This window comes from Nansenia antarctica (genome assembly GCF_963989245.1).
Source record: "Nansenia antarctica genome assembly, chromosome: 15".
Taxonomy (NCBI): Eukaryota; Metazoa; Chordata; class Actinopteri; order Argentiniformes; family Microstomatidae; genus Nansenia; species Nansenia antarctica.
In genome coordinates this window covers 22,621,186-22,646,920 of record NC_137685.1, presented here as the reverse complement: position 1 = coordinate 22,646,920, position 25,735 = coordinate 22,621,186, and the positions used below count along the sequence as shown (strand labels likewise).

Sequence of the window (25,735 nt, the reverse complement as noted above, 5' to 3'; positions counted from 1 at the left end):
GTGTGCGCGCACGTGCTTCACTCCAGCTGTGAATGTCAAGGTCTTCCATTAATTGACTCGAAGCTGGAAGGCGGTGATGCCTGCTGTGGCAATGGGTTGAAAACATGTTGGAATCTAACTTCATCTCACTCACTAATTACACGGCTGTCAACAAAAACAGCATGGTGGAGTCCTTGTGTAGACCTTGTTTGGGTCTATGGAATGCATGGGATTTGATTTTTCAGTTTTACACAAATATCTGAATTTGAATAGATGTTGTAGTCCTCTTAATACACAATTCATGCAATGTAGATTCCCAAAAAAATCTTTGATTTCGTCTATGCCTCTGAGATAGCCCCACTTGATTAACACAAAGCAATCTGGTATCCACTGAGCACATCTGGACTGAGGCACTTGGAGTTGGAGAGCCTTTGGCGCGCGTAACTGAGATAACCGCACATAGAGCATAATATGAATGAATGAATGAATGAATGAAAGCTTTATTTCGAACATGTGAAAAAAGAAATAGTTATAACAAGAAAAAACTAAACAAAAACAAGAAAAAACTAAACAAAAACAAGAAATATATAACACCATTGTGAGGGGAGGAAAATCCCACCGCTGTTACTTTCACCGAGAAGCTTTAAGATCAGACCGTTATTCCAAATACGCATGATAAATAGATCAATGTTCCAATGTTCCCCATTTGAGGTGCATTGTCCTAAACAGTCGCCTAACATCATTTATCCACATAGGGCTACAAATAAGATCCGATGCTCACTTACCTAGATGAATTGCCGTAAAAGTCCACAGAATAACCGAAGAAACTTGCTTTAGGTCCAGTATAGACGAGCCTGTTTTCCACGTCCAAGTTAAACGTTGCGCACAGCTGGGCAAAAACCACTGTCAGCACAATGACTGAGGTGCAATGAGAGGGATTCCGTGATGATAGAATTGTTGATAGTTCTGAAAGTCCCATCTCTTTTGTGCGACTTTGGTTTCATTGAATAGGTGAAACGCAATATTCAACCTGCTTTGAGAAGAGGGAACAAGTCATCCAACTGTCCGAGATGTTTGGTAATAAGCCATATTTGTCCCCCAGCATAGAAATGACTTTTTTTGTGGATTCAAGAGGATCTCGTTACTCTCTTCTGCCTCTCCTGACTGCTGTTAGACTAGTGAGGCGGAGAGGGAGAATGGTCAACTTATTTTGGGGTGGAGCTTTATTAAAATATGCGGTGTGGGATGGTGCATTTAACCTGTTATGCCTAAAAGTATCAAATCATACTCTCGCCTAGGGCATCTAAATGCCTAGATCCCGCCCTGCTTAATGTAGGCTGTCTATTTATGAATACATTTACAACATGCATGTATAATGAAGCCTATAGGACCTACTACCTAGGACCACCCGTCCCTTAAAATACGGAATCGTCCCGTATCTGACAGTTAAAAGATGCGTCCCGTTTTCAACCAATACGGGACGCTGTTTGTTCCGAATTTTCAATCCACCCTCATTGCGTGATTCCTCCAATATATTACATAGCTGCCAAGTCTCACGCTTTGGCCGTGAGACACTAGGGTTGTCACCTTTCAGTCAGAGAAATAAGGGACACCCCTCGCAGTAGGGGCCCTGCTCCTCGGGACCACGACCACCACGGGCCCACGGTCGGGGTGGGGGCGCCAGTGCTAGTAAAAAGTTAAACATCGTTTCAATAAAGCCTGATATATTGGAGGAATTACGCAATGCGGATGCGGGTGGATTGAAAATATGGAACAAACAGCGTCCCGTATTGGTTCAAAACGGAACCAATGTTTTCATGTAATGTTTTCAATGTTTTTCAATAAGTAATGTATGTTGTTGTTGTTTGTCTCTTGTCTGTCTGTATTTTGTCATAATTGTATTCTTTATTATTTTGACACTCTGTTGTTATGGTTGTGATATATGTTGGGACCCTCTCTAAAACAAGATGACACATCTCAAGGGGTTTATCCTAATAAAACATTTTAAATGAAAAAAACAAATGGTGTTGAGGTTAAAACAGTCCCTTTTTGCTGTTCTGTGACTGCTGTAGATGTGACAGGGGTGGTCGCTCCCAGTGCTGCTGATGCCCCCTGTTGGAGAGATAGTGAATTTCAGTCACTGTTGTGCGCAAAATACTAACGCATACTCAATGAAATCAACGTGGCACTCAGAATATGCATAATGCATGGATGCATGAATGGGACTGAGTGGGCCAAAGGAGAAGAAAAGCATGAAATGAACATTTGCTTGACTAAGTTTGTTGAACATGACGTTTTATGAACGCATCGTTGGTGTGACATTAGAGGCACAGTTCTGATGCAGCATGAAAACCTGTATTACAAAAGATATCTTAGGCTGGATACGCTTGTAGGTCTGCACTGTTGCAACACTGCACTAATAGAGAGACAGGGAGATCCATCAGCTAGATTGTAACGGTCCAGAGATTTGACCTTTTCTTGCTGTACCTTCAGTTGGGTTTGGGTTTGACTCCTACCCCAGGACACCACTCTCAGATATGTTCTTAACCAACTACGTGTTTCATGTAACACAATATGCTGTTGTGTAATTCATTTCATTAAAGAAAACACTACAATTTATCTCACCCCTAATTTGGGGGGGGGGCGGTGTTCCTTGGTCAGGCATTTGCCGCCCTAGGCGACTGCCTATTTCGCCTATGCCTAGAACCGGCCCTGTAAACAAGCGTAAATACATGTGAGTTGAAGATATGCTCTTATAAAAGTTTCAAAACACAGGTCTTGTTGCATGAGAGCTCAAGGCCCATTGTACGTGTATACTGTATGGCTTGCCTTAAACATTGACTTGTAAAATCTACACACTTTAATAAAGTAGTTCCCTGATGCTCTCTGTTGAGTTTTAACCTCTCTAGGTGTCAGTGCTTCTTGCTAGCAGAATTAGCCATTCACCATATCCTGTTTGGATTTGGATTACTGTAGTTAACATACAGTATGTCCATATGGAAAATGAGCAGTGGGTCTCTACAGTGTAGGAGTGGGATTGGTTAGAGATGTGTCATCTTGGTGGCTCTTTCTACTGGTCTTGTGGTCTATGGATATGGATATCTCACCAAAATTGTAAAATCCCTGCCAGACGGTGAAATTGTAGTATACACAGCAGTGGAAGTAGCAGACTTAGGGGATAGAATCCCAGCTTCCAGTATACACAGTGACACTCTGACCACAGAATACCTTATATCTGTCTCACTTTATTTCAGCATGAACTCCAAACCCCCATTGACGTCATATATGAACCTGTTATTCAACAAGAGGGGCTAATCGTAGTGGAACAGAGTCTAGGCCCCGTACTAATAAAGATCCATCAAACCGACAATCTTGGAGGAAAAGATGTCCATTGGGCTTACTTGTTCAACGTGTACTGTGTGTTCTCCACTTCGCTTTCACAGATGAAAAACAGGGCAGAGAGGAAACAAGTGTGGCCTTTTGTAGTTTTGGCTCAGGTCTATGGAAAAAGAGCATGTTTCAGGACAGCTAAGTTACGAGTATCATGCTGAAACAGCGAAAGCTCAAAAAAATACTGCGCTACTTGTGTGTGTTGGGTAATTCAAACAGTCTGAGGATAAAATGTCGATACCACCTATTCCAGCTTTTTCTGTAATTATTCTGCAATTATTTAGCAATGTAGGTGCTCATTAACTAAAGAGGTTTCTAAAGAGGTTTCGTTTTCCTCTGGTTAACTTTACACAAAGCAAAGCATGATTGAAAGCATCTAAATGTACCAAGGGTATTTAATGTTTTAAATCTGGCTGTTTTCATGACCAGAACTAAACACACACGTACATTGAAGGAAGGCTTTGAAACACAAATGACTCAATATCATACTGACAGGTTCATGACACACACACACACACACACACACATACAAACACACACACACACACACACACACACACACACACACACATACACACGCATGCAAGGTGATATGGGACATGACATACACAAGACTGTCTGCATGTTGTCTTGTGAGTACTGAAAGATGGAGGGTTGAGTGATTCTCTCTCCAAACACACCCACGCACGCATGCACGAACACATGCACACACGCATATATATACACACACACACACACACACACACACACACACACACACACTCACTGGACTGCCCACACAAGAAGCCACAGGATTACTCTTACTAAAACAACAAGTTGTGGGTAAATGTGGGTCTGTTGGCTGAAGTCACTGTCTAAGTATTCACACATCCAGACATGACAGGATGCTTGGAGGAGGGGGATATAACTTATGCCAACCATGTTCATTTCCTAATTACTGTTGTTCAAAACGTTAAAACATGACATGAGTCGTTCTTGAGTATCCTACTCTGGCATTCATCTAATTCAATCCAAAACACGCTTTATTATAGTAAGTCTAATTGTGCCATGATCACTAGATTTTATGTAGATGTATGTTATGTTATGTATGTTATCATACTTATTTGTGACAGGGTTTGATGAAAAGGTCTTCAAGTCTGGCAACGTCATTTTCTTTTTTTATTATGAAAGGGTAGATTGTAAGCTTTCAAATGATGTGTCATACATTGAAATCTGAAGTTGAATAATGTTGATACCCCCCAATTCAGCGAGCTGAGAAATCCGGCCTCAAAGTATTCACAGCCTCTTTTCACAGGTAGGTAATGGGAGTTCCGCTTCCTGGTTCTGAGTAGAGTAGACATGATTTTCTTCGTTCTTTTATCCATTATACTATTATCTTTTTTTTTCTTTTTGCGTTTTATCTTTTTACTTCTTATACCTGCAGCAGTTATGAGTGTTATGATCCATAATCCAAGCGCTGTAAATTTGCTGCAAATATAGGCTAAATGTGTTTGCAAATGTGTCATTTTATACTGCGATCTTACACACCGTATTGGCCAGGATAGCGGTTGAATACAGATGCAGTATCAAACGTGTTATTTTACACTGCCATCTTACACATCGTATCACGCAAGATAGCGGCTAAATACAGACGCAGTACCTGCAATCTCACAGGCCATATTGGGAAGAGCAGTGCGTGAATACAGTTGCAGTAACTACACTTTTATCTACATCATTTTATTCATTGGCTTATTATGTTGTTAAATGTTTATCTATTTATTTTCTATATATAGTATGTACTGTATCTATATGAATCTATTGTTGCCAACTTTCTGGCGACTTAAGGTCTTTTGCCTTTGAGGGGCAGAGATGTACATAGCAGCCTTGGCTTTATTTCACAGAACTAGATGGAGAATGAGTAGACCTATTTGTCATTTCCCCTCCATTTGACATTCCTGCATGTGTTCGTCACCATCAAAACAAACATATCATTTGTCTTCATACATTTTCCATTATTGCCCATACATGCAAAGGTAGCTTGAAGGCTCTAACTTCTCAACACATTTTTGTATTTTTGTTTTCTATAGCCAGTCTCTGTTCACTGTGTAACTTTTTATTGCCACGTTTAATAAGCACCTTCACCGCCTTTACCAGGTGGGATGGTACACTATGAGGCAGAGTCTCTCAAAAGGACAATGGTTCTACCTACTATAAATATAAGGAATATTACACCCCAAAATAAAACTGTCAGATGATCTCAAAGGTAACTAAATGAGTTTGTCCCATGCCATTGGTGGTGTCGATCCAGCTATAGCCTATGCCGCTATCCAGCTATAATGAATAGAAAAGAAAAATGAATAGAGAAGATGGTCTGAAAGCATCAGACACATTTTGATTTGGGGGGGTGTAATATATTAGTGATGAGTTTAGCACTGTCAGACTCCAACACAAACGGGCCTTCACTGAGCTTCTGCATGCTGCCAGCACCTCGCTGTTCCCTCAGGTAAGCAAGCGACAGGGAAAAGCACCCTCTTCTGGTTACCCCACAATTGACTGTCCCTTTTTTTTTTAATCTTGAATTATGCCTATTGCCTTATGTCTTGTGCTGCAATGTCAGGAACCGAAGCCTAAGAATTTTACTCTATTACACTTGTGTAATGTGACGTAACAATAAACTTGAAGCCAGTGACCACTGCACTGTAACTGAGATAATTCTTCATTATGCCATTTCAGTCTCAAAGATTCTTGAATACAGTCACCCAAAGCCTTACAAGGTAAGAGTATGATACTTTGATGAGTTGTGTTGTGAGGAACTTGAGAGGATCTTTTTTTAGATATGATGTTCTTCTTACCCTAGACCAAAAGAGGGTCTGTTCCAAGCACAGACATCTCGCTACCTCAGTGAGTTTGAAGAGACCTCTATACTTGGAAAAGGATCCTATGGCAATGTCTATAAGGTGCAGAACTCTTAAGTCAATATTGAAAAATAACAAAACATACAAAAACCTGCATTATTAGGAATTCTTGCTATTGCTATTCATTGTAGGTAACAAACAAGCTGGATGGCCAGAATTATGCTGTGAAGAAAATTCTCATCAAGAATGTTTCAAGGGACGACTGTATGAAGGTATGTTATTGATAAAAATGTGCATTCATCAGAAATTGACCAACAGTATGGTGTGTGAAGGTTCATGACATATTCATGCCACAGAAACAGTGAAAATGTGTCCTAAAGATTGATAATGGACATTACATTTCTTTCAGGTCCTCAGGGAGGTTAAAGTGTTGTCCAGTCTTCAGCATGCCAATGTAGTGGGCTATCACACTGCTTGGATGGAGCATGTCCAACCTGTGGCTAGGAGTGAGTTTGTAACGCCTCTCCTTGGACACATTCTAGTATTGAAATGAAAGTGGTGTGATTGAATGTTGTCCTCAAGTCTTGTAGGTCCTTGTTGTCATGTTATTTGACATGGAAGCATTTCTTTATCTCAGAGCCCAAATCAATACTCCCAGCATTGGAGACTCCTGCACTTCGAGAGGGGTACGTTTTGTATCCAATATTATTTCCCTTTTTTGTGTCCAATATCAATGACATACAAAATCATTTAGGATTATGTTTGTATTTGACAGTAAAAACTAGTTATTTTCCCACTCACAGTACTGAGGAGAGCACCGGTAGCAGCAGTGGTTCTTCAATAGTCTTTGAGAGCTCAGATCAACCAAAGGCCCCAGTGACCATGGCTAAAACACTAGAGGGTCTCCCAGTGAAAGCCTTAGCTCCTAAAGAAGAGAAGAGCCAGGCAATGTGTCCCAAAGCCATGCATCGCATCCCGGAGAACTTTGTCCCCTGTGTATTTCTGGGCCGCCGTGGCCAGGTGATGGACACTTGCCCTGCAGTTAGTTGTGACGGCTCGTCTCGGACAGAGGACGACTCAAGCAGGAACAAGATGGAGTTAAACAATAACTCCTACGTTGACACAGGAAGTGAGCAGTGGACTGAAAAACACCTCTCTAAGGAGGTAGGGTATAATGGAGCTTTTGTTGTTCAAGCACAAACCCAGCTTTAATCCTCCATACAATGAGGCACTGCAGTTTCAACATGTCAAATTGTGGGTGGGGGGTATTTATGTTCATTTGAATAACATAAGGACAAACAATAATTTTGTTTCCTATGTTAAGAGGGCATTTCAAATTCTACAATCTAATATGTTATTCTTTACTGTAAGCCGTTTATTCTTTACCATAAACTATTGGAGTTTCGTCTTTATTCGATACAATTGTGCATTTGTTTGTATAAGTGATGTTAACAGATACTTCTGTTGCTGCCTCGGGTGCAGTTCCACCTGAGGCTGTATATTCAAATGCAGTTGTGTGAACGCTCACTCAAATCTCTGAGAGGAGTGCCAGACCCAGGGAGGAACCCAGCTCAAAGAGTAAGATACAATCCATCACTCAATCACATACATCCCTACCGGTGTTTCCCTTGTATTTGCTTTCATATGTCTGTCGTAACATTTGCATATGCACTATTTTTTCATTCATGTTTTGGGGTTTGGATTTTCAGATCCTTACGGATCTGTGGACACAGAAGAAACAACACTCAGCATTCTTCGAAAAATACTTGAAGGAGTGGAATACATTCACTCAAGAGGCATAATGCACAGAGATCTAAAGGTATATTTTTGCAATGAGGTAGTTTATTGTATATGACAGATGTACGATATCTAAACATATATACACTTCTCTGAAAGTTCATGAAGTGCTCCGAAGTGAAATCTATTTAAAAGCCTCGGAAATGTGTATAGCCGTGCCACCTGAACATTTCTTCGTATGCATCACCCTCTCTAAAGAATTTGACATCAGTTGGGTTTTCCCAGAAGTTGAAGACAAAGTCATACACCTTTTCAGGCAGAATCTGCTTCAGACCCTCCCTATGGCTCCTCCCATACTGCTGGTAGATATGAATCTTGCAGATGTCCATAAGGCTCTTTGGCTGCTTGGTCAGGCTCACTAGCTGGTCCCTCTGGTCGAAGTACTCTGGTAGCATTAAAGTGCTGGGGAAGAGGCCATCTTTGTTTGTGATGGTCAGAGGGTAGGTCAGAGTGAGGAGCTTACCCAACAGAGCGGTGTGCCTTACATTAGGCTTGTGATTCAGGAACAGAAACAGGCAGTTCTGCCCTGAGGTTGTCAATTTGTTGATGTCACATCCATATTTCAGGAGCAGGTCCACCACGCCTTCCTTGACTACACTGAAGGCCTCGTGAAGGGGCGTCCGACCTGCCTTATTCACCAGGTCAGGATTAGCCCCATGGTCTAGCAGCTCAGTAATACACCTCAGATGCTTGTCCGGTGTCGGACCAGGCTTGGTGGCTGCGCCCAGAGCTGCCATATGCAGAGGGCTGTTCCCGGACTGATACACCACCTTCAAATCAGATCAAACTTTATGTAAAGTGCGTATAACCTTCTTGATATACTTTTTAGGCCATAATTCAACACAGCTTGACCTACGCCTAGATAGTATCATTCACTTGTGTGGTCAGGATTTGATTTGAACCACCAAAAAGAAAATGAAAGAACACTAACCTTGTTGACGTCAGCGCCTAGCTTTACCAGCCTAGCTGTTATCTCCGCGTTGAGCATCCCGGCAGCCATATGCAGGGGTGACATCCCAGCGCGATCAATAGTGTTGATCATGGCACCATGGCTAGCCAGTAGGCTAACCGCCGGGAGAGCTCCATACTGCACAGCCAGGTGGAGCGCGGTCTCGCGTCTGTCGTTTTCAACCTTTGGGCCACATTGTGTGTTTATCATTGTTTTTTGTATTTTATATAAAAACGAATGATGCATACCAAAGGTAGTGATGGAAATCATTGTGTAAGTATTTTTAAATGGTCAAATCGAATTAATCACCACAGCGTTGATGTCCACCCCATGGTTACAGAGCACTGTTAAGCAGGCCTCGGCCCGCTGCTGCATAGTGGCCATTGTCAGTTGGAACTTGGAGGGTGGCTTGGGCCAGGATGACAGGCCATAAGGCCAGTGGGTGAGCACCAGGTGCAGAGTGTTGCGGCCACGCTGGTCCCTGTGGGGCGGTGAGAGAATAGTGCACGCTTTATTGAGTGTTAATGAATATTACGTATACAGAAGTTTTACAGTTTTTGGTTTGTTTTGTTTTTAACAATAGGTGGAAGTTATGAAAACTGGACGTAAGTAGGTAGGCAAGAGAACATTTGAAATTGCCACATTGCAGCAGTCTTAAAGGTGCATCTCAATTGTCCAAGATAGCATTCTTTCTCTTTTCCTTAATCTGCACTAATGTGATCCGATTCTGACGTGAAATCATTCCCTGTGGGCACCATACCACCCACCATACTGCTTTCACCTCTTTTTTTCAGGTCAGTGCAGGTGAAGTAGAGGCATTAGACACTAATAAAGAATAATGAACCACTTGCATGACCTGTGTGCCAAAAGGAGAATAGTGAGAGAGTACACTTAATTAATCCAGGTCATATGCAATAGAGATAAGTAAATACCTTAGTTCCGGGTCTGCTCCTGCTGACAAGAGGCTCTCAACGCTCTGAACCCTCCTGTGTGCTGCAGCCAGATGTAGAGGGAGGATAGCAAGGCCCTGAGGGTAACACAACCAGTTGGAACTTGAGAAAAGGTAGTGTAAGAATGCTCTTGCTCAATGGACAGGGAACTCTAACCCTAATCTGAAATATAGGGGTAAATATTGAATACTATATGGCCAATGTGTGTGTGTTTATTTATTATTACATATCAATTATGGATTCATAATTAGCTTTTTTGGTTTTTGAATTTGGGTTGGTTGATGTGCCGCAACCGCAACACATAAATAGCGATAAAAGTGTATAACAGTTTAGTCTGTCAATGTATTGTAGACTACTGTAAAACATTTTGAAGGTTACCGCTAGCCTACCTTTGAAGCGATGAATTTCAACCGTTGTGCAGTGTTTTCTCGTATATTGATGATCGAGTTGCCCCCGCGTTTTTTGGAGATCGTATGAATAATCTCTAAATGTTCTTGTAATATTGCGTTACACAAATCGATATCATCCGAAGACGTGCCGATCGTGCAGCTAGTTTCCATAGTGTCCCCTCGAAATACACAAACATGTGTGATCTTCTGTTCTTGTCATGTTATTTAACCCCAACTAAGTGTGCCATACATGTGTATATTCTGACTTCTCAAAGTCAACCCTGGTGTTAAAATGTAGATGTTCTGGTTTTCAACGTCACTAAACGCTGCCTGTAAAACTGTCCGCTTTCTAGAGTTATACATGGAGACATCTCCTAATATGTTCACGTTTTCTGATCCCACTACAATGAATGTTACAACCACATCTCATCCTGAAATATCGCACCTATCATACCTGAAATCTTGATAATGCATAATTGGTGGATTATCATGCCCTGGGGGCCTGTGTGTAGACACATTCTAGGGAAAGAAGAATAAAAAAAACGTTTAAACACTTACTTGTTGTAGAGGGTTGTTGACGGGGTGAGACTTTAAAAGCGTCATTATATTCGACACCTCTCCCCTCACTATTGCATCGTAGAGTAACAAGTGGACGTGATCAAATTCTCTAAGGCTAAGGCCTTGTTTGTTTGTGTTGTTACCCATTGAAAACGGGAAATGGCAAAATTATTAAAACGTTAAGCTAGTTTACATTTGAAATATAATTCAGCATTTTAGAAGAATGTAGCCTAGGTTACGTTTTGGAACCTTTGCGCCTTATGACTTGACCTCACATGCGTGCGGTAACCATCAATCTATCAAAAATCAAAATGACTTAATTATTGACGATGTAATTTAATTCAAATCAATCATGTTGAAATTGTTTTCACAGCCCAGGAATATTTTCCTGCATGGACATGACTGCCATGTGAGGATTGGAGACTTTGGGCTGGCTTGCAAGGATATTATATTGGATCATAATGAGACGCCCCCCTCCACTTCACATAACAGTGGTGAGACCAGATTTCCTTTCTTTTTTGTATTCCCCCCCCCCCCCCCCCCCCCCTTCAGTACAATTGATACAGTTAAGAAATGCTACATTGTATACTTAATATCCCAGTAACTATGTTAGTTAGTGAGATACTAACTAGACCTATTCTAAACTTGATGAAACTTTCCCTCTTGGTCTCCAGGGACTAGCGACGTGTGCAGCATGATGCGCCCTGTCTAAAGACAAGAGGATGCGGTCACAGTGCTCATCAAAGGGGGTGTGCGTGAGCGGCAGCGGTGTAAACATCTGCATCAACATGGCTACAGCAGGTTTGATTAGATCCAGCTCTTCAAGTCAACCTCTCATCTGGATTACCATGGTCATGCAACCAAAGAGGAGGAATGTCGGCGGTGGTTGAAACTCCAGAGGTCTCTCTCAGAGACTATATAAAAGTTATCTATCATCTGCACTTGTCAACACGACTGTACTTCTTAACGGGTCTAAACACTAATACGACACACTCATGCCTGTGAAACATCCACACACCCACTCCCAAGAGGGTTGGGGGTAAAACTCCCACAACAAACAAGCAAAACACAGAGAGAGAGAGTAATAGGAAGGGAAAGAGAGAAGGGAGAGAAGACCGACCGCTCGTTGAGAGAAGACAAGGAACAATGCATTGTTTTAGTATGGGAATGGAGCCCAGAAGGTCTGCCCTTCCAATGAGAATATCACCTTCCCTCTTAGCCTCCCAGTGCTTTGGAAGAGTGCTATAAATAACAGAGTTTTGGGTTCCCTCCACTCGGGGGGGGGGGGGGGGGGGGTCTGCTAAGTGTGACCCCCACGTTGTCATCTGTTGAGCTTGTGGACCCTGCAAGTATGTATATGTGTGTATTCCCTGTGGTCAGTTGAATAATAGCCATGTCGAAAGTGTCTGCCACTGTGTTGGTTGGGAAAAGGAAAGGACTATGTGTGACAATTCTAATCAGCTGTGCCCTGGAAAGTGTCGTGTAAAAGCAGTTGTTCATTGAGGCGTTGATACAGACACATGGATTCATTAGGTTGTTGCATGATGTTGCTGGCACCAGTTATATCATCTGTTGCAATACCTCTCCTCCCTCTAAAAAAATCAACCCACCAACTACCACAGCTCAGTGGTGTCACTCGCACCACTGCCCCAACCCCCCTGCCCTAATAAAAAAAAAGACTAAAAGGCACGCCTGTGAGACATTATGATTCCATATTTTCCATTATAATGTAGTAAAAAGTGGGGACAATTATGGAAGCAGACGGAAAAACCTGCGCAATGGAGAAACTGTGGACGGAGCAGATTTTGGTGGAACAGAAAATGTTGACTGTTTGTACAATTATTATCATTATTCCATAACTCAAAGTTCTTAAACAAAGAAAGGAATTGACAAGGAAATTGATAAACCAATACTGCTAGTTCTCATCACACATTCTGGTGTGCTCTCTATCCCTTGAAGGACTTCCTGTGGTTAGGAGCACGTTCATGGGAAGTAGCTGCAATTCCACTGGTACAGTCGTATCAGGCCAGAGGGGAAGAGACTGAATTCTCTTGAAACTGTTCCTCTCCTCTCAAGTGAAGGAAACCCCCCAAAATTCCAACCGTCAAAACACGACGTCACCTATCATTGCCTCTGAATAGGCTTAGCATGTCATTAAATACCGTCGGTTCTAACTAAACAAAAAACAAACATTTTACCTAGGAACCGCTGTAACAGGGAAACATATTCCTCAGAGGTATTGTGCAATATACAAGCAGCGTTCTCCTTCCAGGAAAGCTGAGGCAAACATGATTCCAATTTCAATTCTGAAATTGCTCAAGGGCAGGCCCTGTCATTGTGGTGACCTCATATGTGTGTTTTCGGTCTGTAGAATGAGGAATATTACACCAATAGGGATGTGGTTTTATGTCCTTGTGTGGAAGAGGAGACCACAGGCACTTTTTCACTCCAAATCATAATTTCATCATTTTTTTAGTTTTTACTCCAATTATTCTTTTTTTTAAGTACAACCCTCTCAGCAGTCTCCATTCCCGCACCAAGCAGGCTCAGGAACAGCTTCTTCCCGGAAGCCATTACTCTGCTGGACTCAGAATCTCAGGGTAGCCCAGCCGCCCACTGCCACCCCCCAACATGAGGAACATTGACTCCCAGTATCAGTGTACCCCCCCCCCCCCATACCTCTACTGGCTGCACACTCAGGACTTCAATGTAGCTTTTCCAGCACTGCTTGTTTACACATATCATATTTATTCATATCTAATGATACAGCTTACATACTGTATCATCAAACACATTATTAGGAACACTATACTAATACTGGGTAGGGGCCTCTCTTTGCTCTCAAAACAGCTTCAATTCTTCGTGGCATTGGCACGTGGAAAGATGTTGGAAATATTCCTTTGAGATTCTGGTGCATGATGACATGACGTATCACACAATTCCTGCAGATTTTCAGGTGCACCTTCAAGCTGTGAATCTCCCATTCTACCACATCCCAAAGGTGTTCTATTGGATTCAGATACGGTGACTGGGAAGGCCACTGATGAACACTGAACTCATTGTCATGTTCATGAAACCAGTTTCAGATTACTTTTGCTTTGTGACATGGTGCATTATCATGCTGGAAGTAGCCATGAGAAGATGGGTACATTGTGGCATTCAAGTGATGATTGGATTGTATTAATGGTCCCCAAGTGCCAAGCAAACATTCCCCACACCATTACACCACCTCCAGTGTTCGGTGAGTGTATGTAACATACCTCAATACCTATTGCCCATGTTCAACTGTACATCATATTGATAGTCATCTCATGCATATTCAGTTATTAGATTCATTTATTTATACTCACTGTAATACCTTATACTGTAATACCATGCACAGTCTACAATATCATGTATTTTGCACTATGCCACTATTTAGACATTAGACTATTTCTGGTTAGATGCCAAACTACATTTAGTTGTCTCAGTACTTCAGTAAACCTCCATTGCCTCCATGCCACGCCGCATTGATGCAGTCATTTGTGTAAAAGGAGCCCTGACCACACATCGAGTGCATAAATGAACATACTTTTCAGAAGGTTGACATTTTTGTATTATAAATCCCTTTTTTGATTGGTCTTATGTAATACTCGAATATTTTGAGATACTGGATTTTGGATTTTCATGAGCTGTATGCCGTAATCATCAACATTCAAACAAAAAAAGGCTTGAAATATTTCACTTTATGTGTAATGAATCTAGAATATATTAAAGTTTAACTTTTTAAATTAAATTACAGAAAATATTGAACTTTTCCACGATATTATTTTTGTTTTAGATGCACCTTTCTAACACTAGGTTAGAAACAAGCAGTCTCACCCCGATTGTTTCTGTAGCAGGTAGGTTAGGCTCCTGAGTAGGGATACCGGTAGTTAGGTAGCTAAGCTTTTGGGTTAGGATCAGGGGAGAGGTGTAGGCAAGCTTAGGGCCTTTTGATATATTTGTTTGTTCTCTAGTGGCCCGCTTGGACAGCCCTTCTCCTGTTCCCTTGTGGTTTGTGTAAGGTCTAACTGACTGTTGGTGTGTTAACTTGGAGCACCACACTATGTACTTGGCTGTTACGGTCCTCCTTCCCCCTAGTAAGACCACTTGGGGGAGGACATAACGGTCTTCTCAAAATGTGTTGCGTTGAGAAGGAAATTATCAGTTATAAAATGATATTGATTAGAAGTCACTTTGGATAAATAAATAAAAAAAGTGAAATGACAGAGGGGCATCATAGTGTTAGTGACCAGGGATTTACCATCATTCAAGACTAAATACTTTGGGGGAAAAAGCCAGAAATGTAGCTCACAAATTCATGGCCCAAGATGCAAGATCACTATTGCCACCTTGTGGTTTAAAGTGTGAGGTGCAGAGGCTAAACCTCCACAAGTGGATGCAGGCCGAGGGAAGGTGAAGCACCTCCATGATGTTTTTTTTTTTACGGCCCCTAGCCACTACTTTAGATCAGACAGGATAACAGCATAAATAACCAATGGTCAATGCTCAACCTTGCCTCACCATATCACCTTCACCTTCACCTTCCTCATGTCAGATCTACAGGATAGCGCGCCGGGGCTAAAGCCCAATGCACACTGCGTGCGATTTTGTCGCATGACAACATTCGATTCTCCATTCACACCCACACACTTCGGTGGTGTGAATTGAGAATCGAATGTTGTTGTGCGACAAAATCGCACGCCGTGTGCACTGGCCTTAAGAGACCATTTAGAATTCTGAACTAGTCTTCCAGACAACCTGCAGATGAGGCCGTCTGTAAGCTCAACAAACTAACAACATACTTCTGGTTCGTTCACTTCAAGACACTTTGACTCCTCTCTCTCACTAACAACTTTATTAACAATAAATCTTTGCATAGCATCAACGTTAAAAAAAAGTATTCTCTTTGTTTCACAGTATTTTTTTCACAAGACTTTGAACAAGACAAACAACACCTGGGGGGTATTCCATTAATGTCACTAAAGGAAAATCCAGGCTTATTTTTGATAAGTCTCGTGAAATTAATCAAAATAAGCCTGGATTTTCCTTCAGCAACGTTGATGGAATACCCCCCTGATACTGGAAATCACACAAACAACACTTGTTATAAATTTAGAACATTCTTATGAATCTCTTTGTCTAAAGACTCATTGTATGCGGTAAAACAAGTTGCAACTATCGAAGCCTGTGAGTCAGTCACCACATCTTTTGCATTCTCCACACCCGTACTATCTGGGTTCACTGTGTGTGTGTGCTGCTGAGTCACCCATAGCTTGAGGGGCAGACAGGAAAACAGAAGAGGCCGTTGGCTTCATTCTGACTCGAGTGGCTGGATCAGTTTTCAAGTGGTTGGATCAGGTTTTCCATGAAGTATCCAGAGCGATCCGTTAAATCCCGGTACTGGTTCCAGCTCTCCTCTCTCACTCCATTCAACATGCCTTCTTGCTGTACCAGGAAAGGAATACAAATTATCATGCTATGACCATTCAACAACACGTTTTTGAAACCTCTCCATCCCCTCTACCCCCCTGTAGAGTTTCATTACTGTAAATAATAATAATAAAAATAAATAATAATAGAAAAATAAACTCAATTCTTCCTTCTTCTAGAATTTTGACTGCCAATGATCTCTGGCCCAAGCATAGATTATGTTCTCTGATGGATAGATGATCACTTACTTAGACAAACGTATTTGTTGTAAGTCGCTGTGTTGTATATATTTGTCGGCTAAATGCCAGAAATGTAAATGTACGTTTTTATCTCAATAACTACTATCCAACCAAAGGACAGATAAGATGTTACTTATAGTGGGCCGACTTGTAGCCTATACTGTACAGTGGAGACAGAGACTAGAAAACTGATGTTGCACTGATACACATATGAAAACAAATGCAAACCTGGTCCACAGTTTCGGAAAGCACAAGAATGACATCCCCCTTCTCAAACTGCAGCAGTCCGTCTTCCGATGCCTGACTCTCTAGCGCCACCGCCTGGTATCAACAGCACAATCACAACACGCTTCCATTAGAGGAGAAATACTGAATCCAAGTGTTGAATACAAGTGTAACGGTTTTGGGGCTCTATTCATGTTCCCTCACACATACAATACAGACAAGACAATACCTCTCTCCGATACCTCTCTCATTGGTTGTTGTTATTAACAAACTCTCTGTGTCAAAGAACCGATTGATAGCCTAACTGTATCTCTCTGTATCCTTGTTAACTGATTAATAACTGATCCATCACATAATAACTGCATTTCTGGAGACACTGCTGTCCAATAGGGTTCAAGTCAAACAGCCTGATATCAAGCTACATCTGCTTCACCTTGTACAGGAAACCAGATGGATTCTGGGAGGCTGAGGCATTTCCTGTGGTGGTTTGGCTTGACTGCAGGTCCGGGGAAGCCCCCTCTCCCTCTTTCACCACAACGCGGGACTCTGCAGGAGAGAAGGAGAGACGTGAAGCCCCCTCTCCCTCCTTCTCCGCGACGGTAGACTCCACGAGAGCACCCTCTCCCTCCTTCGCTGCGACGGTAGACTCCACAGGAGAGAAGGAGAGACGCGGGGCAGGGACAGGCGGAGGCGGAGGCTTGGTTGGAACAGGCGCGCTCTCCTCCTGTTCAGCGTGTGGGACGTGGCCGTCTGTAGACCCCGTAGGAGTCTCCCGGTCGGACGCCTCGTCACCCCCGATCGCCTCTGACCTTTCGGTTTGCACTTCGACAGCGGAGGAGGAGGAGGAGTCCTCCGATTGGCTGGAGCCGGGCTCATCGAAAGGATTCAGACCGTCCGCTGTGACGTCGCTCCGGTCACTGTTGACGCTGTCGCACACGGACTGTCTTTTAGGGGTGTTGGGGTCGTTGGAGCTCAGCTCGTCCGAGTCGGATGTTTCGGCGGAGGCGACAGCGGGGACGTCGGTGACCTCGCCCGCCGGCGTGGGCTCCTCCGAGATGATGATTGTGGGGTTCTCTCCAAGGCTGGGGGTGTCTGCCTCTTTGCCGTTCTGGCCAGACGTATGGAGGGATGTGTGGTCTGCAGGGAAGGCTGTGTTGCAAGGAATGGGTGCAGAGATGACCAAGGATTTCCTCTTTTTGGATTTGTTCCTGAAAACGAGGTGGAGAAGAGAGTGAATTCATGTGGCATTTGTTGTCGGCGGGTTTCTAGATTTGATAAGAGCATGACCGTTCCAAAGGGAGTACATCTTGGTGGTTTTACGTTTAAAGCTAGGCTCCATATGATTCGGCTCATTTCAGCATCTACAAATGCCTCTCGAATGAAAATATGTCTGTCCGTAACAAGGCTAGCACTGCCTTTTACCTTAGTAGAGTTAGATAGATACAAACAAAAGAAAATGCTATTATCATATTAAAGTACTTTTAGCAGTGCACAACTGGTTTATCAATCTTCCCAGATCTAGTGATATGACAAGCTTGTACCAAAGGCTAAATTAGCATGTCAATCCATTAGCATCATCAAATGTCAACATTAAATATTTTGTTCTGCTCAACTATGAGCCAGAATAGAATAGAATTCAATAGAAATGCAGTGAACCTACGTATTGAGGCCCTTGATGATAAAAGGTTTTCCTGAATGTTGAGTCTCCAACTTCTTCATCACATTGTAAAGCTCATGGTTCAGCTGAAACGAAACATGTTTAGTATTATTCAATATCAGCTCAATGTTGTTGTGTGGTTCCTGCAAGTTAAAGATTTTGCTTTTCGTAGAATCTTTAGTCAGTTACCATATTAGGAACATTACATTCATCAGTATACTTCCGATATGACTAACAGAATCATGGAATTCGTCTTTTTCATTCCTGTTAGGTTTGTCTCAAACTGTAGGAGAACCTTACCACGCTCATTTCTTTATAGAAGACGTCCCTCAGGTTGGAAATGTTTTGGAAAACAGTCACGTAGCATCCAATTCGGCTGTGGGTGTTAGAGGGGAAGTTATTTTGTCACTTTTGGGTTACCACTAGAGCCACTTAACAACTTTATATTAGATAAAGATAGAGATGTGTTGAATGGAACTCAATGTATGTTAGAGATTTGAATGATGGTTATTCCTGAATGGGCCCTTGCCAACACAGTGGTTACCCCGGAATGATCATAGAGATGATGGTAATGACGTCCTGTCAGAAGACTTTTACCTTTGGTGGAGAACAGGAAGCTCCTCCCTCAATTCCTTGTTGATTTCCTCAAAGACACTTTGCGCTTTGTTGAACTCCTCCTCTGCCTGGTTAGAGCGGGGAAAAAGCACATGACATTCTTTCAGTTCCTTTTCTAACCAGAACCCCAGAAATAGAGGTAAGACTGAATATGCATTTTATAATAATGCACCTTGGTGATTTTGGCTTCGTCTTTCTTCTTAGCGTTCTGTAGCCCTTCCAAGTGGTGGCGAGAGGAATCGTAGTCCACCAGCTTCCTACCACGTTTGGCCATGCGTTCCTGAAAGAGGAGATCACAAAACCCATCGGCAGAGATGGATTACAATTACGGCCACGTGATTATTGGTTTGTGAGACCAAGCCCCTTCGAAGGGCACAGCACGCCTTTGTCTTACTATAACCTCTGTGTATAGTGAGAGAGGATTTGGACATGTGATCAAGTCGTATTGCACCACAACACTGTATAATTCCCAATTGTAGTAGTAGTAGAAACCCCCTACCTTGACTTCCAGAAACTGGCCTGTGTAATTTTCCATGGTGCGGACTATCTGATCTGTTAGTTTCTCTTCATAGTCATTCCACAGCAAGTCTTCGCTCTGCAGTAGCGGGGAAGAAAGAATCACTTTATTGCAATGATAATACTTATCATCCAAAGTGGAGGCTTTTATACCTCTTTTCATACACATACAAAACAGTTCAAATACTGCCAAAGTTAAAACAAAGTGACAATGCCTCAGTTCACAACACAACAGACATGAGATGTACCGTTGGCTAACTAGTCTAATGTACCGTTGGCTAACTAGTCTACACCGTCACACTGATGTGTGTGAACATTCTGGCCCACCTCCATAATGACAGACAGGTCCTCTCCTCCTTGCCACTCAGGTTCATACACATCTCTCAGCGTCTGGGACAGTCGCTTGGATGTCTCGTGCATTGCTGTGGGACGGGAGGACGGGGGGAAACTGTTAACTCGAAAAAAAAGCCAACCGAAAGAATAGCCAAAGCACAACCGAAAACATCACTTTTGATGACTCTGTAAAGCTAAAGTTTATGTTTCGAAACGCTAAGTAAGCATTTCTCACTGTATTGTGTTGTATACAGGTTCCTGCAGAAGAAAAAACTACCAATCGTAACGTTTGTGGTCTTGCAAAGTGGACACAGCTGGCATGGGATAGAGTGAATCAGCGCTTAGATAAAGATGTTTTGGTCTTGTGGCATCGAGGGCACATTTGGCTACACCTACGCTAAAAGGCCACAATAACACTCACTTCCTGAGTGGTGGAATCATACTGCACTGCTGCACTAAAAACAGAGACTATACAAATACTAATGTTGTTTTGTTAATCCATTCTTATGCTTGGTCAGATAAATAATAGTTATTTCATTGCTGTGTCTGCCCTTTAATGGGCAGTTCCTTCCTTTGTCCTCATAAAGCATCACAGACAGCATTGCAAAACACAGAAAGTGGTAAGAATAGATCTAATTCACTTCTCTCTTCAATTTCTCTCTCCTGCCACTCGAAGGGATTTGAAAGTACTTGAGCATTTGGCTGCGTTCGTAAATTCGCTCTGGAAATCTGGTCAACACTCATGGAATGCCTCGTCCAATCAAATTACTTGGTCCCTTTATGACGTTGAACCCAGTGTGCGCTCCCAGAGCAAATTTACAAACGCAGCCATTGAAAGTACAACATAATTGAATACAACTGTAAACACAATCAAAAAAAGGTTGAAAGAAGAAGACAGTAGCCTAATAATTTCTGATAAAAATAATAATAATAATAATAATAATAATATTATATTATATTTGTATAATAATACAAAACATCTAAAAAATATGTTTCAAATGCAGAGGTTTGGCTTTGACCTTAGTATTGAGCTCCTAATTTGATTTCCTTCACTTAAGCTACCGGTAACGTCATTCATGTGATACGACACTAATCAAATCTGTGACCATGCTCTTTTTCGTGCGTGCAACCTCTTCTATGGAGTGAAGGCATACTGGACAGATCCTACCTTTCACTGCATTGAAGTAGGCTTTGACATCCTTGGATAGCCTGCCCCCATCAGTCTGTGGGGGTAGAAGAACAGAGAGAAGAGTGAGCAGGTTGCATCAGTCAAAGGCTATTTGATTTGATCACCTTTACAGAAGCTGCAACTCCAAATGCATCGTGAGAGAGGCAGAGGAACTTCATAGTACAAGATGCATGATAACCGTTAAATGTGACAGTGAAAGTGAATAGTGTTTCGTGCAGGAGAACAGCTTGTTTTTAGGGCGGAGCTCCTTCCTGTGACATTTCATATAATTTGTATCTTCTGTGCTGTATACACGAAACCTTCAATTGGCCACTTCTGGGAGAAGATAAGTTAGGTTACGGCCAGGGAATACACTCGAATTACCGGTATGTTCGAAAATAACTTTGAAGATAACATTTTGTTTCTGAGTTGGAATTCCTTGTTTTGGACCAAAACACAAAGGGATGATATACTGAACTAAGCCCATGTTTGAGGGAAATAAGGAAGGATATGGCAAATCGTTGTCCTTGTTAGGCCTTGTACCATGTCAAAGCAACACTGAGAGCATGGTACGGTTGGCCTTGACATGAGGACAGTAAACAAACATTTTAAAAAGCCAGCAGTCTAAATAATGTTAGTTTTTTCCTAGTGTTATTCAAATAAGTGTATAAGGCTAGAGCCCATTAGCCATTAAATCGTACATTAGTCAAATGAAATAAAAATCTAAGAATGTAAAACACACAAAAGCAAATAAGAACACCAGGCATACATTTGGATCAAGCAAGTCACAAAGGTTTCAGTCACATGACATGACTAAGACCTAATCAATTTCTTTCTATGGGAATGATCAGATTAGGAAAGCCAAGTCAATATGAGTCATACAGGGTGTGTTTTCTTTTATTCAATCCGTCTGATCACTCTGAAATCAGAGCACTCTGGTTGGGAGCATCAGAGGACCGAATATTAATTTACGGATGATCTACGGATGACACAAACGTCAGGTAGAAAAGGTCCAGGCTTCTTATTGGTACCTGCTGTTTCAGGAGATGCTGGGAGCACTGCTCAAACTGTTCATCCTTGGTTTCCATGTTCTTCCCTAGCTTCTGCATGACCTATAAGAGGACGACAACAACAACACAGATGACGTCCAGTGATCAACATTAATAACTAAAAGTATAAAAAGGCCATTGGAAATTGATATAGGCTAATGAAGACATGACCTCTATCATTACCATTTCCAAATGAGAAAAGTGTGGTGAAGTAGTGCTTCCTTCCCAAGTGATTGAAAATGAATTCAGCACAAGTCATCAGGGCCCCGGTTGTTCAAAACGTTTAATCTGGATCAGAATGATCCCGATTCTTTTTTTGCTTATCCGAGATCAGATCGAGCTGGCTGGATTTCCCCTATAGGACTCAGTCAGATAGATCTGACCCTGGACAGCAAAAAAATAAATCAGGATCATTCTGATCCAGATTAAATGGTTCGAACAACCGGGGCCCTGATGACTTGTGCTGAATTCATTTTCAATCACTTGGGAAGGAAGCACTACTTCACCACACTTTTCTCATTTGGAAATGGTAATGACAGAGATCATGCCTTCAGATAGATCTGATCCTGGATAGCAACAAAATAAATCAGGATCTTTCTTTGTTTTTGAACAACTGGGCCCAGATGAAGTTAGTTTAGGTTAGACACTGAAATCTGTTGGAGACAACATATCAATCAACACTGTCGGTCTTGTTTAGACCATCTAGCAGTTAAGTGACACTTGCAGAGAGCACCCAGCCAAACGAGGGAACCGCAAACCCACTGACTGAGAGCAGAAAGTGAGAGGAAGTGAATTCGGAGGCAGGAAGTGTTAGCTTTTGTGTCCACACACAGCTGCACTCAACATCAACAAAATAGCCTTGACAGACTAGTAGAGGGAAAGCCCATTGGAAATTATTTGCCTACATGGTCTTATTTGTGCTCTGACAATAATGTTCAACCTCTAGGCTACATTCAGTATGATTCTTGAAGCACTTCTCTCTTCAAACCCTTGCCCAAGGGGTAATCATTATTTAGGCTACTTGTCAGTCCTGTTGACAGCAATCAAGCAAAGTCTCTTCTGTATGAAAACTATGCCTGTGCCTGAAGAACTGTATCGCAATTGACAGCGTACTATTCACCATAAGAGATACTGTATCACTGATTCTCACACGCCATAGCTGTCTGTGAAAGTGTTACTCTCCATTAAATAGGACACATAGGCACATGTCTGTTTCATACGTTTTAAGGAGAAAGGTCAGGACAGTAGTTGCCAAGTCCCTAATTCCCTGACAGTTATGTAGAGACGGTATGCTGATAAATAGGCTAGTCAGACCACCAATTGGTGACAGTGCCTTGTGACACAAATAAGGACAATATGACCAAATTGAATTGACACGATTGGCTATAAAAGAATCAAACCAGTTGCTTACCTTCTCCTGAGCTCGATTCAAGGACTTTTGTACCCTTTTGGCGAGAATTCCAGCCCCAGCCCCAATGTTTGGCCCTGTCTTGTTCTCTGCCATCGTGTCTTCTTTCTCCCACTAACTATGGCTCTGCTCTGCTTCCTCTTGCAAAACTGCTGCTTATATCTGTCTTGAAAACTTTGGGCGGAGGGGGAGCAAAGCCAACACAGTGAAAGCGTGTTATGGCACGCACACTCTCTCACACTCACACTCTCTCTCTCTCTCACACACACACACACACACACACACACACACACACACACACACACACGCACACACACGCGCACACACACGCACACACACACACACACACACACCCACACACACTTTCTCTCTCTCTCTCTCTCTCTCTCTCTCTCTCTCACACACACACACACAATCTCTCTCTCACACACACTTTAGTGTGTGAAAAAACATTCTTCATATTAAAGTAATACAATTCCTGCCAAGTTTTACTCACCAGTGTCAGTGACTCAACAAGCATGAGGTAATCACCACCAAGTCGTCATTCCATGCTGTTGCTCAACCCCCCAGGTAACACAGGATGAGACTCACCTGAAATGGATGAGACATTGATTTGTTGTTGCACTCATGACCAGATATAGATAATAGCGCTACCTGCCATGCGTTGCTAGTGAAAGATACTTTTCTGGAAGCGTTTGTGAGGAGCTTCACAGCTTGTTGACAAACAAACAAAAACGACGATACCCTTTGATGTGATGGTCCAAATTAAATGAAAGTGAAACTTTAGAATGATTATTTACTCTTTCTGATGAGCCTCTGCTGTGCGTTAAGCTAGCTCCGCTGAACCGTTTACATGAGCTAGCAAGTCCTTTTTGACTTTGACGACCACAGATGAGCAGAACAGATTAGGAGATCTACCCTCATTTGACACACAACACCGGGCTGATCGGTGGGAAGATTAGATTAATTATATGTAATTAAGGTTACATATATAGACCTAATGAGGCATGGGCAAGTCACTGCTAGCCTACCTGCAGGTCCACGAAAAAAACGTTGACTGGTTGAAAAATGCCGATAGATAGAATTCAAAAAGTGGGTCAAACGTTCCATCCGTCAACACGCTGTCATGTGGGGTTCTTTCATAGACATGGACGACCAAGGCTATAAATGAAACGTCATTACTCCAATGACAACGATTTATTGTAGCAAGTCCATCCCCGTGTGAGACATGAATAATGTGGATGGCCCTGAGGGGAGCGGCTGTAGAGCAGGAGGTCTAATGATCGCAAGGTCGGCGGTTCGAACCCCATATCGAGGTGTCCTTGGGCAAGACACTGAACCCCAAATTGCTCCCAATGAGCAGGCCAGAGCCTGTAGTGTAGTGTGAATGGGTAAATGAGAGGTGATTGTAAAGCACTTTGGAATAAGGCGCTATTTAAGTCAATCCATATGACATTACAGTACAAACTCATTGACTGCCAAAGACGCCAATTGGCGTCTTATAGAATTTTTTTTTTTTTCGCGGGGATCGCGTTATTGACATGTTCTACACCTAGCGAGTGAATTTCAGACTTGGGTGTAATGTATTTCGGTCCCAGATGGGGGCAGTAGTTCGATAAAAGCCTGGAGAAGGAAGTGGCTTGCTGTGGGTTGTAGTAATGGCGAAACGGATCAGGGTATGTGCCAAACGCGGCGCGGAGCATTGCGGAGCATCGCGGAGCAGCGCGGCCATCGCGCGACTCTTCAAACAGTTCAGAGTCGGATGATACAGAAAAAGTGCAGAAAAATAAAATAAAATAAAAAGTTCTGCAGAAAAAGCTCGTTTTCTCTGTTTATTGGTCAAAATCAGGTGTTTTTGCTGAAACCACCCTATGTTCTACGGCCGATTTCTAAACACTCAAAGAGGCTAGAAACAAACTTTCTTTTTCTGATGAAAGAAGAGAGTCTAAAGTTTTGGTAGATATGTTCAATGTTTATGTAGTCCGAAAATTCAATATTTGGTGGGTCTTCAAAGTTCAGCGAAAATGCCCCAAAAGTCTGGCAGTGTGGAGCTCTCCGCTCTGAACATGGCTGGCAGTCAAAGAGTTAAATTGTATACAATTTAAACAAATAACTGAATAACATGACAAATCTAGTAATTTTACAAAATCAGAAGGCTATTGATGATATCATCATTTGAAATCACTGGATCAGGGGAGGCTGTCAGAGTCGGAGGTAGAAATCAG

At 42.3% G+C, this 25,735-nt stretch overlaps 3 protein-coding genes and 1 pseudogene across 4 annotated transcripts in view; 1 reads left to right on the top strand and 3 right to left on the bottom strand.

Annotated features, from left to right (window-relative positions):
• The window catches only part of LOC308171252 (integrin alpha-5-like), a gene marked incomplete at its 5' end in the record, with an annotated part of 40,912 nt that extends 35,885 nt beyond the window's left edge, over nucleotides 1–5,027 (bottom strand). Inside the window, 2 exon segments of the mRNA XM_080546093.1 lie at nucleotides 765–882; nucleotides 5,009–5,027. Of these exon segments, the coding sequence (XP_080402219.1) occupies nucleotides 765–882; nucleotides 5,009–5,027 (137 nt within the window).
• A 346-nt stretch (nucleotides 5,028–5,373) lies between these two features.
• LOC308171251 (eukaryotic translation initiation factor 2-alpha kinase 1-like) lies at nucleotides 5,374–11,558 on the top strand (annotated as a pseudogene). Its single transcript has 12 exons — nucleotides 5,374–5,381; nucleotides 5,767–5,851; nucleotides 6,082–6,122; nucleotides 6,206–6,305; nucleotides 6,395–6,475; nucleotides 6,613–6,717; nucleotides 6,825–6,889; nucleotides 7,007–7,367; nucleotides 7,680–7,781; nucleotides 7,913–8,022; nucleotides 11,220–11,340; nucleotides 11,521–11,558. The product of its transcript is annotated as a eukaryotic translation initiation factor 2-alpha kinase 1-like (transcript).
• LOC308170879 (ankyrin repeat domain-containing protein 61-like) lies at nucleotides 8,129–10,891 on the bottom strand (the record flags this gene model as incomplete). Its single annotated transcript, XM_080545733.1, has 5 exons — nucleotides 8,129–8,770; nucleotides 8,932–9,132; nucleotides 9,259–9,430; nucleotides 9,882–9,976; nucleotides 10,847–10,891. The coding sequence occupies 5 exons, from the start codon at nucleotides 10,889–10,891 to the stop codon at nucleotides 8,129–8,131; spliced, it is 1,155 nt and encodes a 384-aa protein (XP_080401859.1).
• Nucleotides 11,559–16,099: 4,541 nt separating the features above from the next.
• Nucleotides 16,100–23,606, bottom strand: bin2b (bridging integrator 2b; the record flags this gene model as incomplete). The annotated part of the gene is made up of 12 exons (XM_080546092.1): nucleotides 16,100–16,315; nucleotides 16,768–16,860; nucleotides 17,198–17,972; nucleotides 18,425–18,507; nucleotides 18,722–18,797; nucleotides 19,019–19,104; nucleotides 19,209–19,316; nucleotides 19,536–19,631; nucleotides 19,880–19,974; nucleotides 21,054–21,108; nucleotides 22,085–22,165; nucleotides 23,514–23,606. 12 exons carry the CDS (start codon nucleotides 23,604–23,606, stop codon nucleotides 16,205–16,207), a joined length of 1,752 nt encoding a protein of 583 aa, XP_080402218.1. The 3' UTR covers nucleotides 16,100–16,204.
• Nucleotides 23,607–25,735: the final 2,129 nt, after the last annotated feature.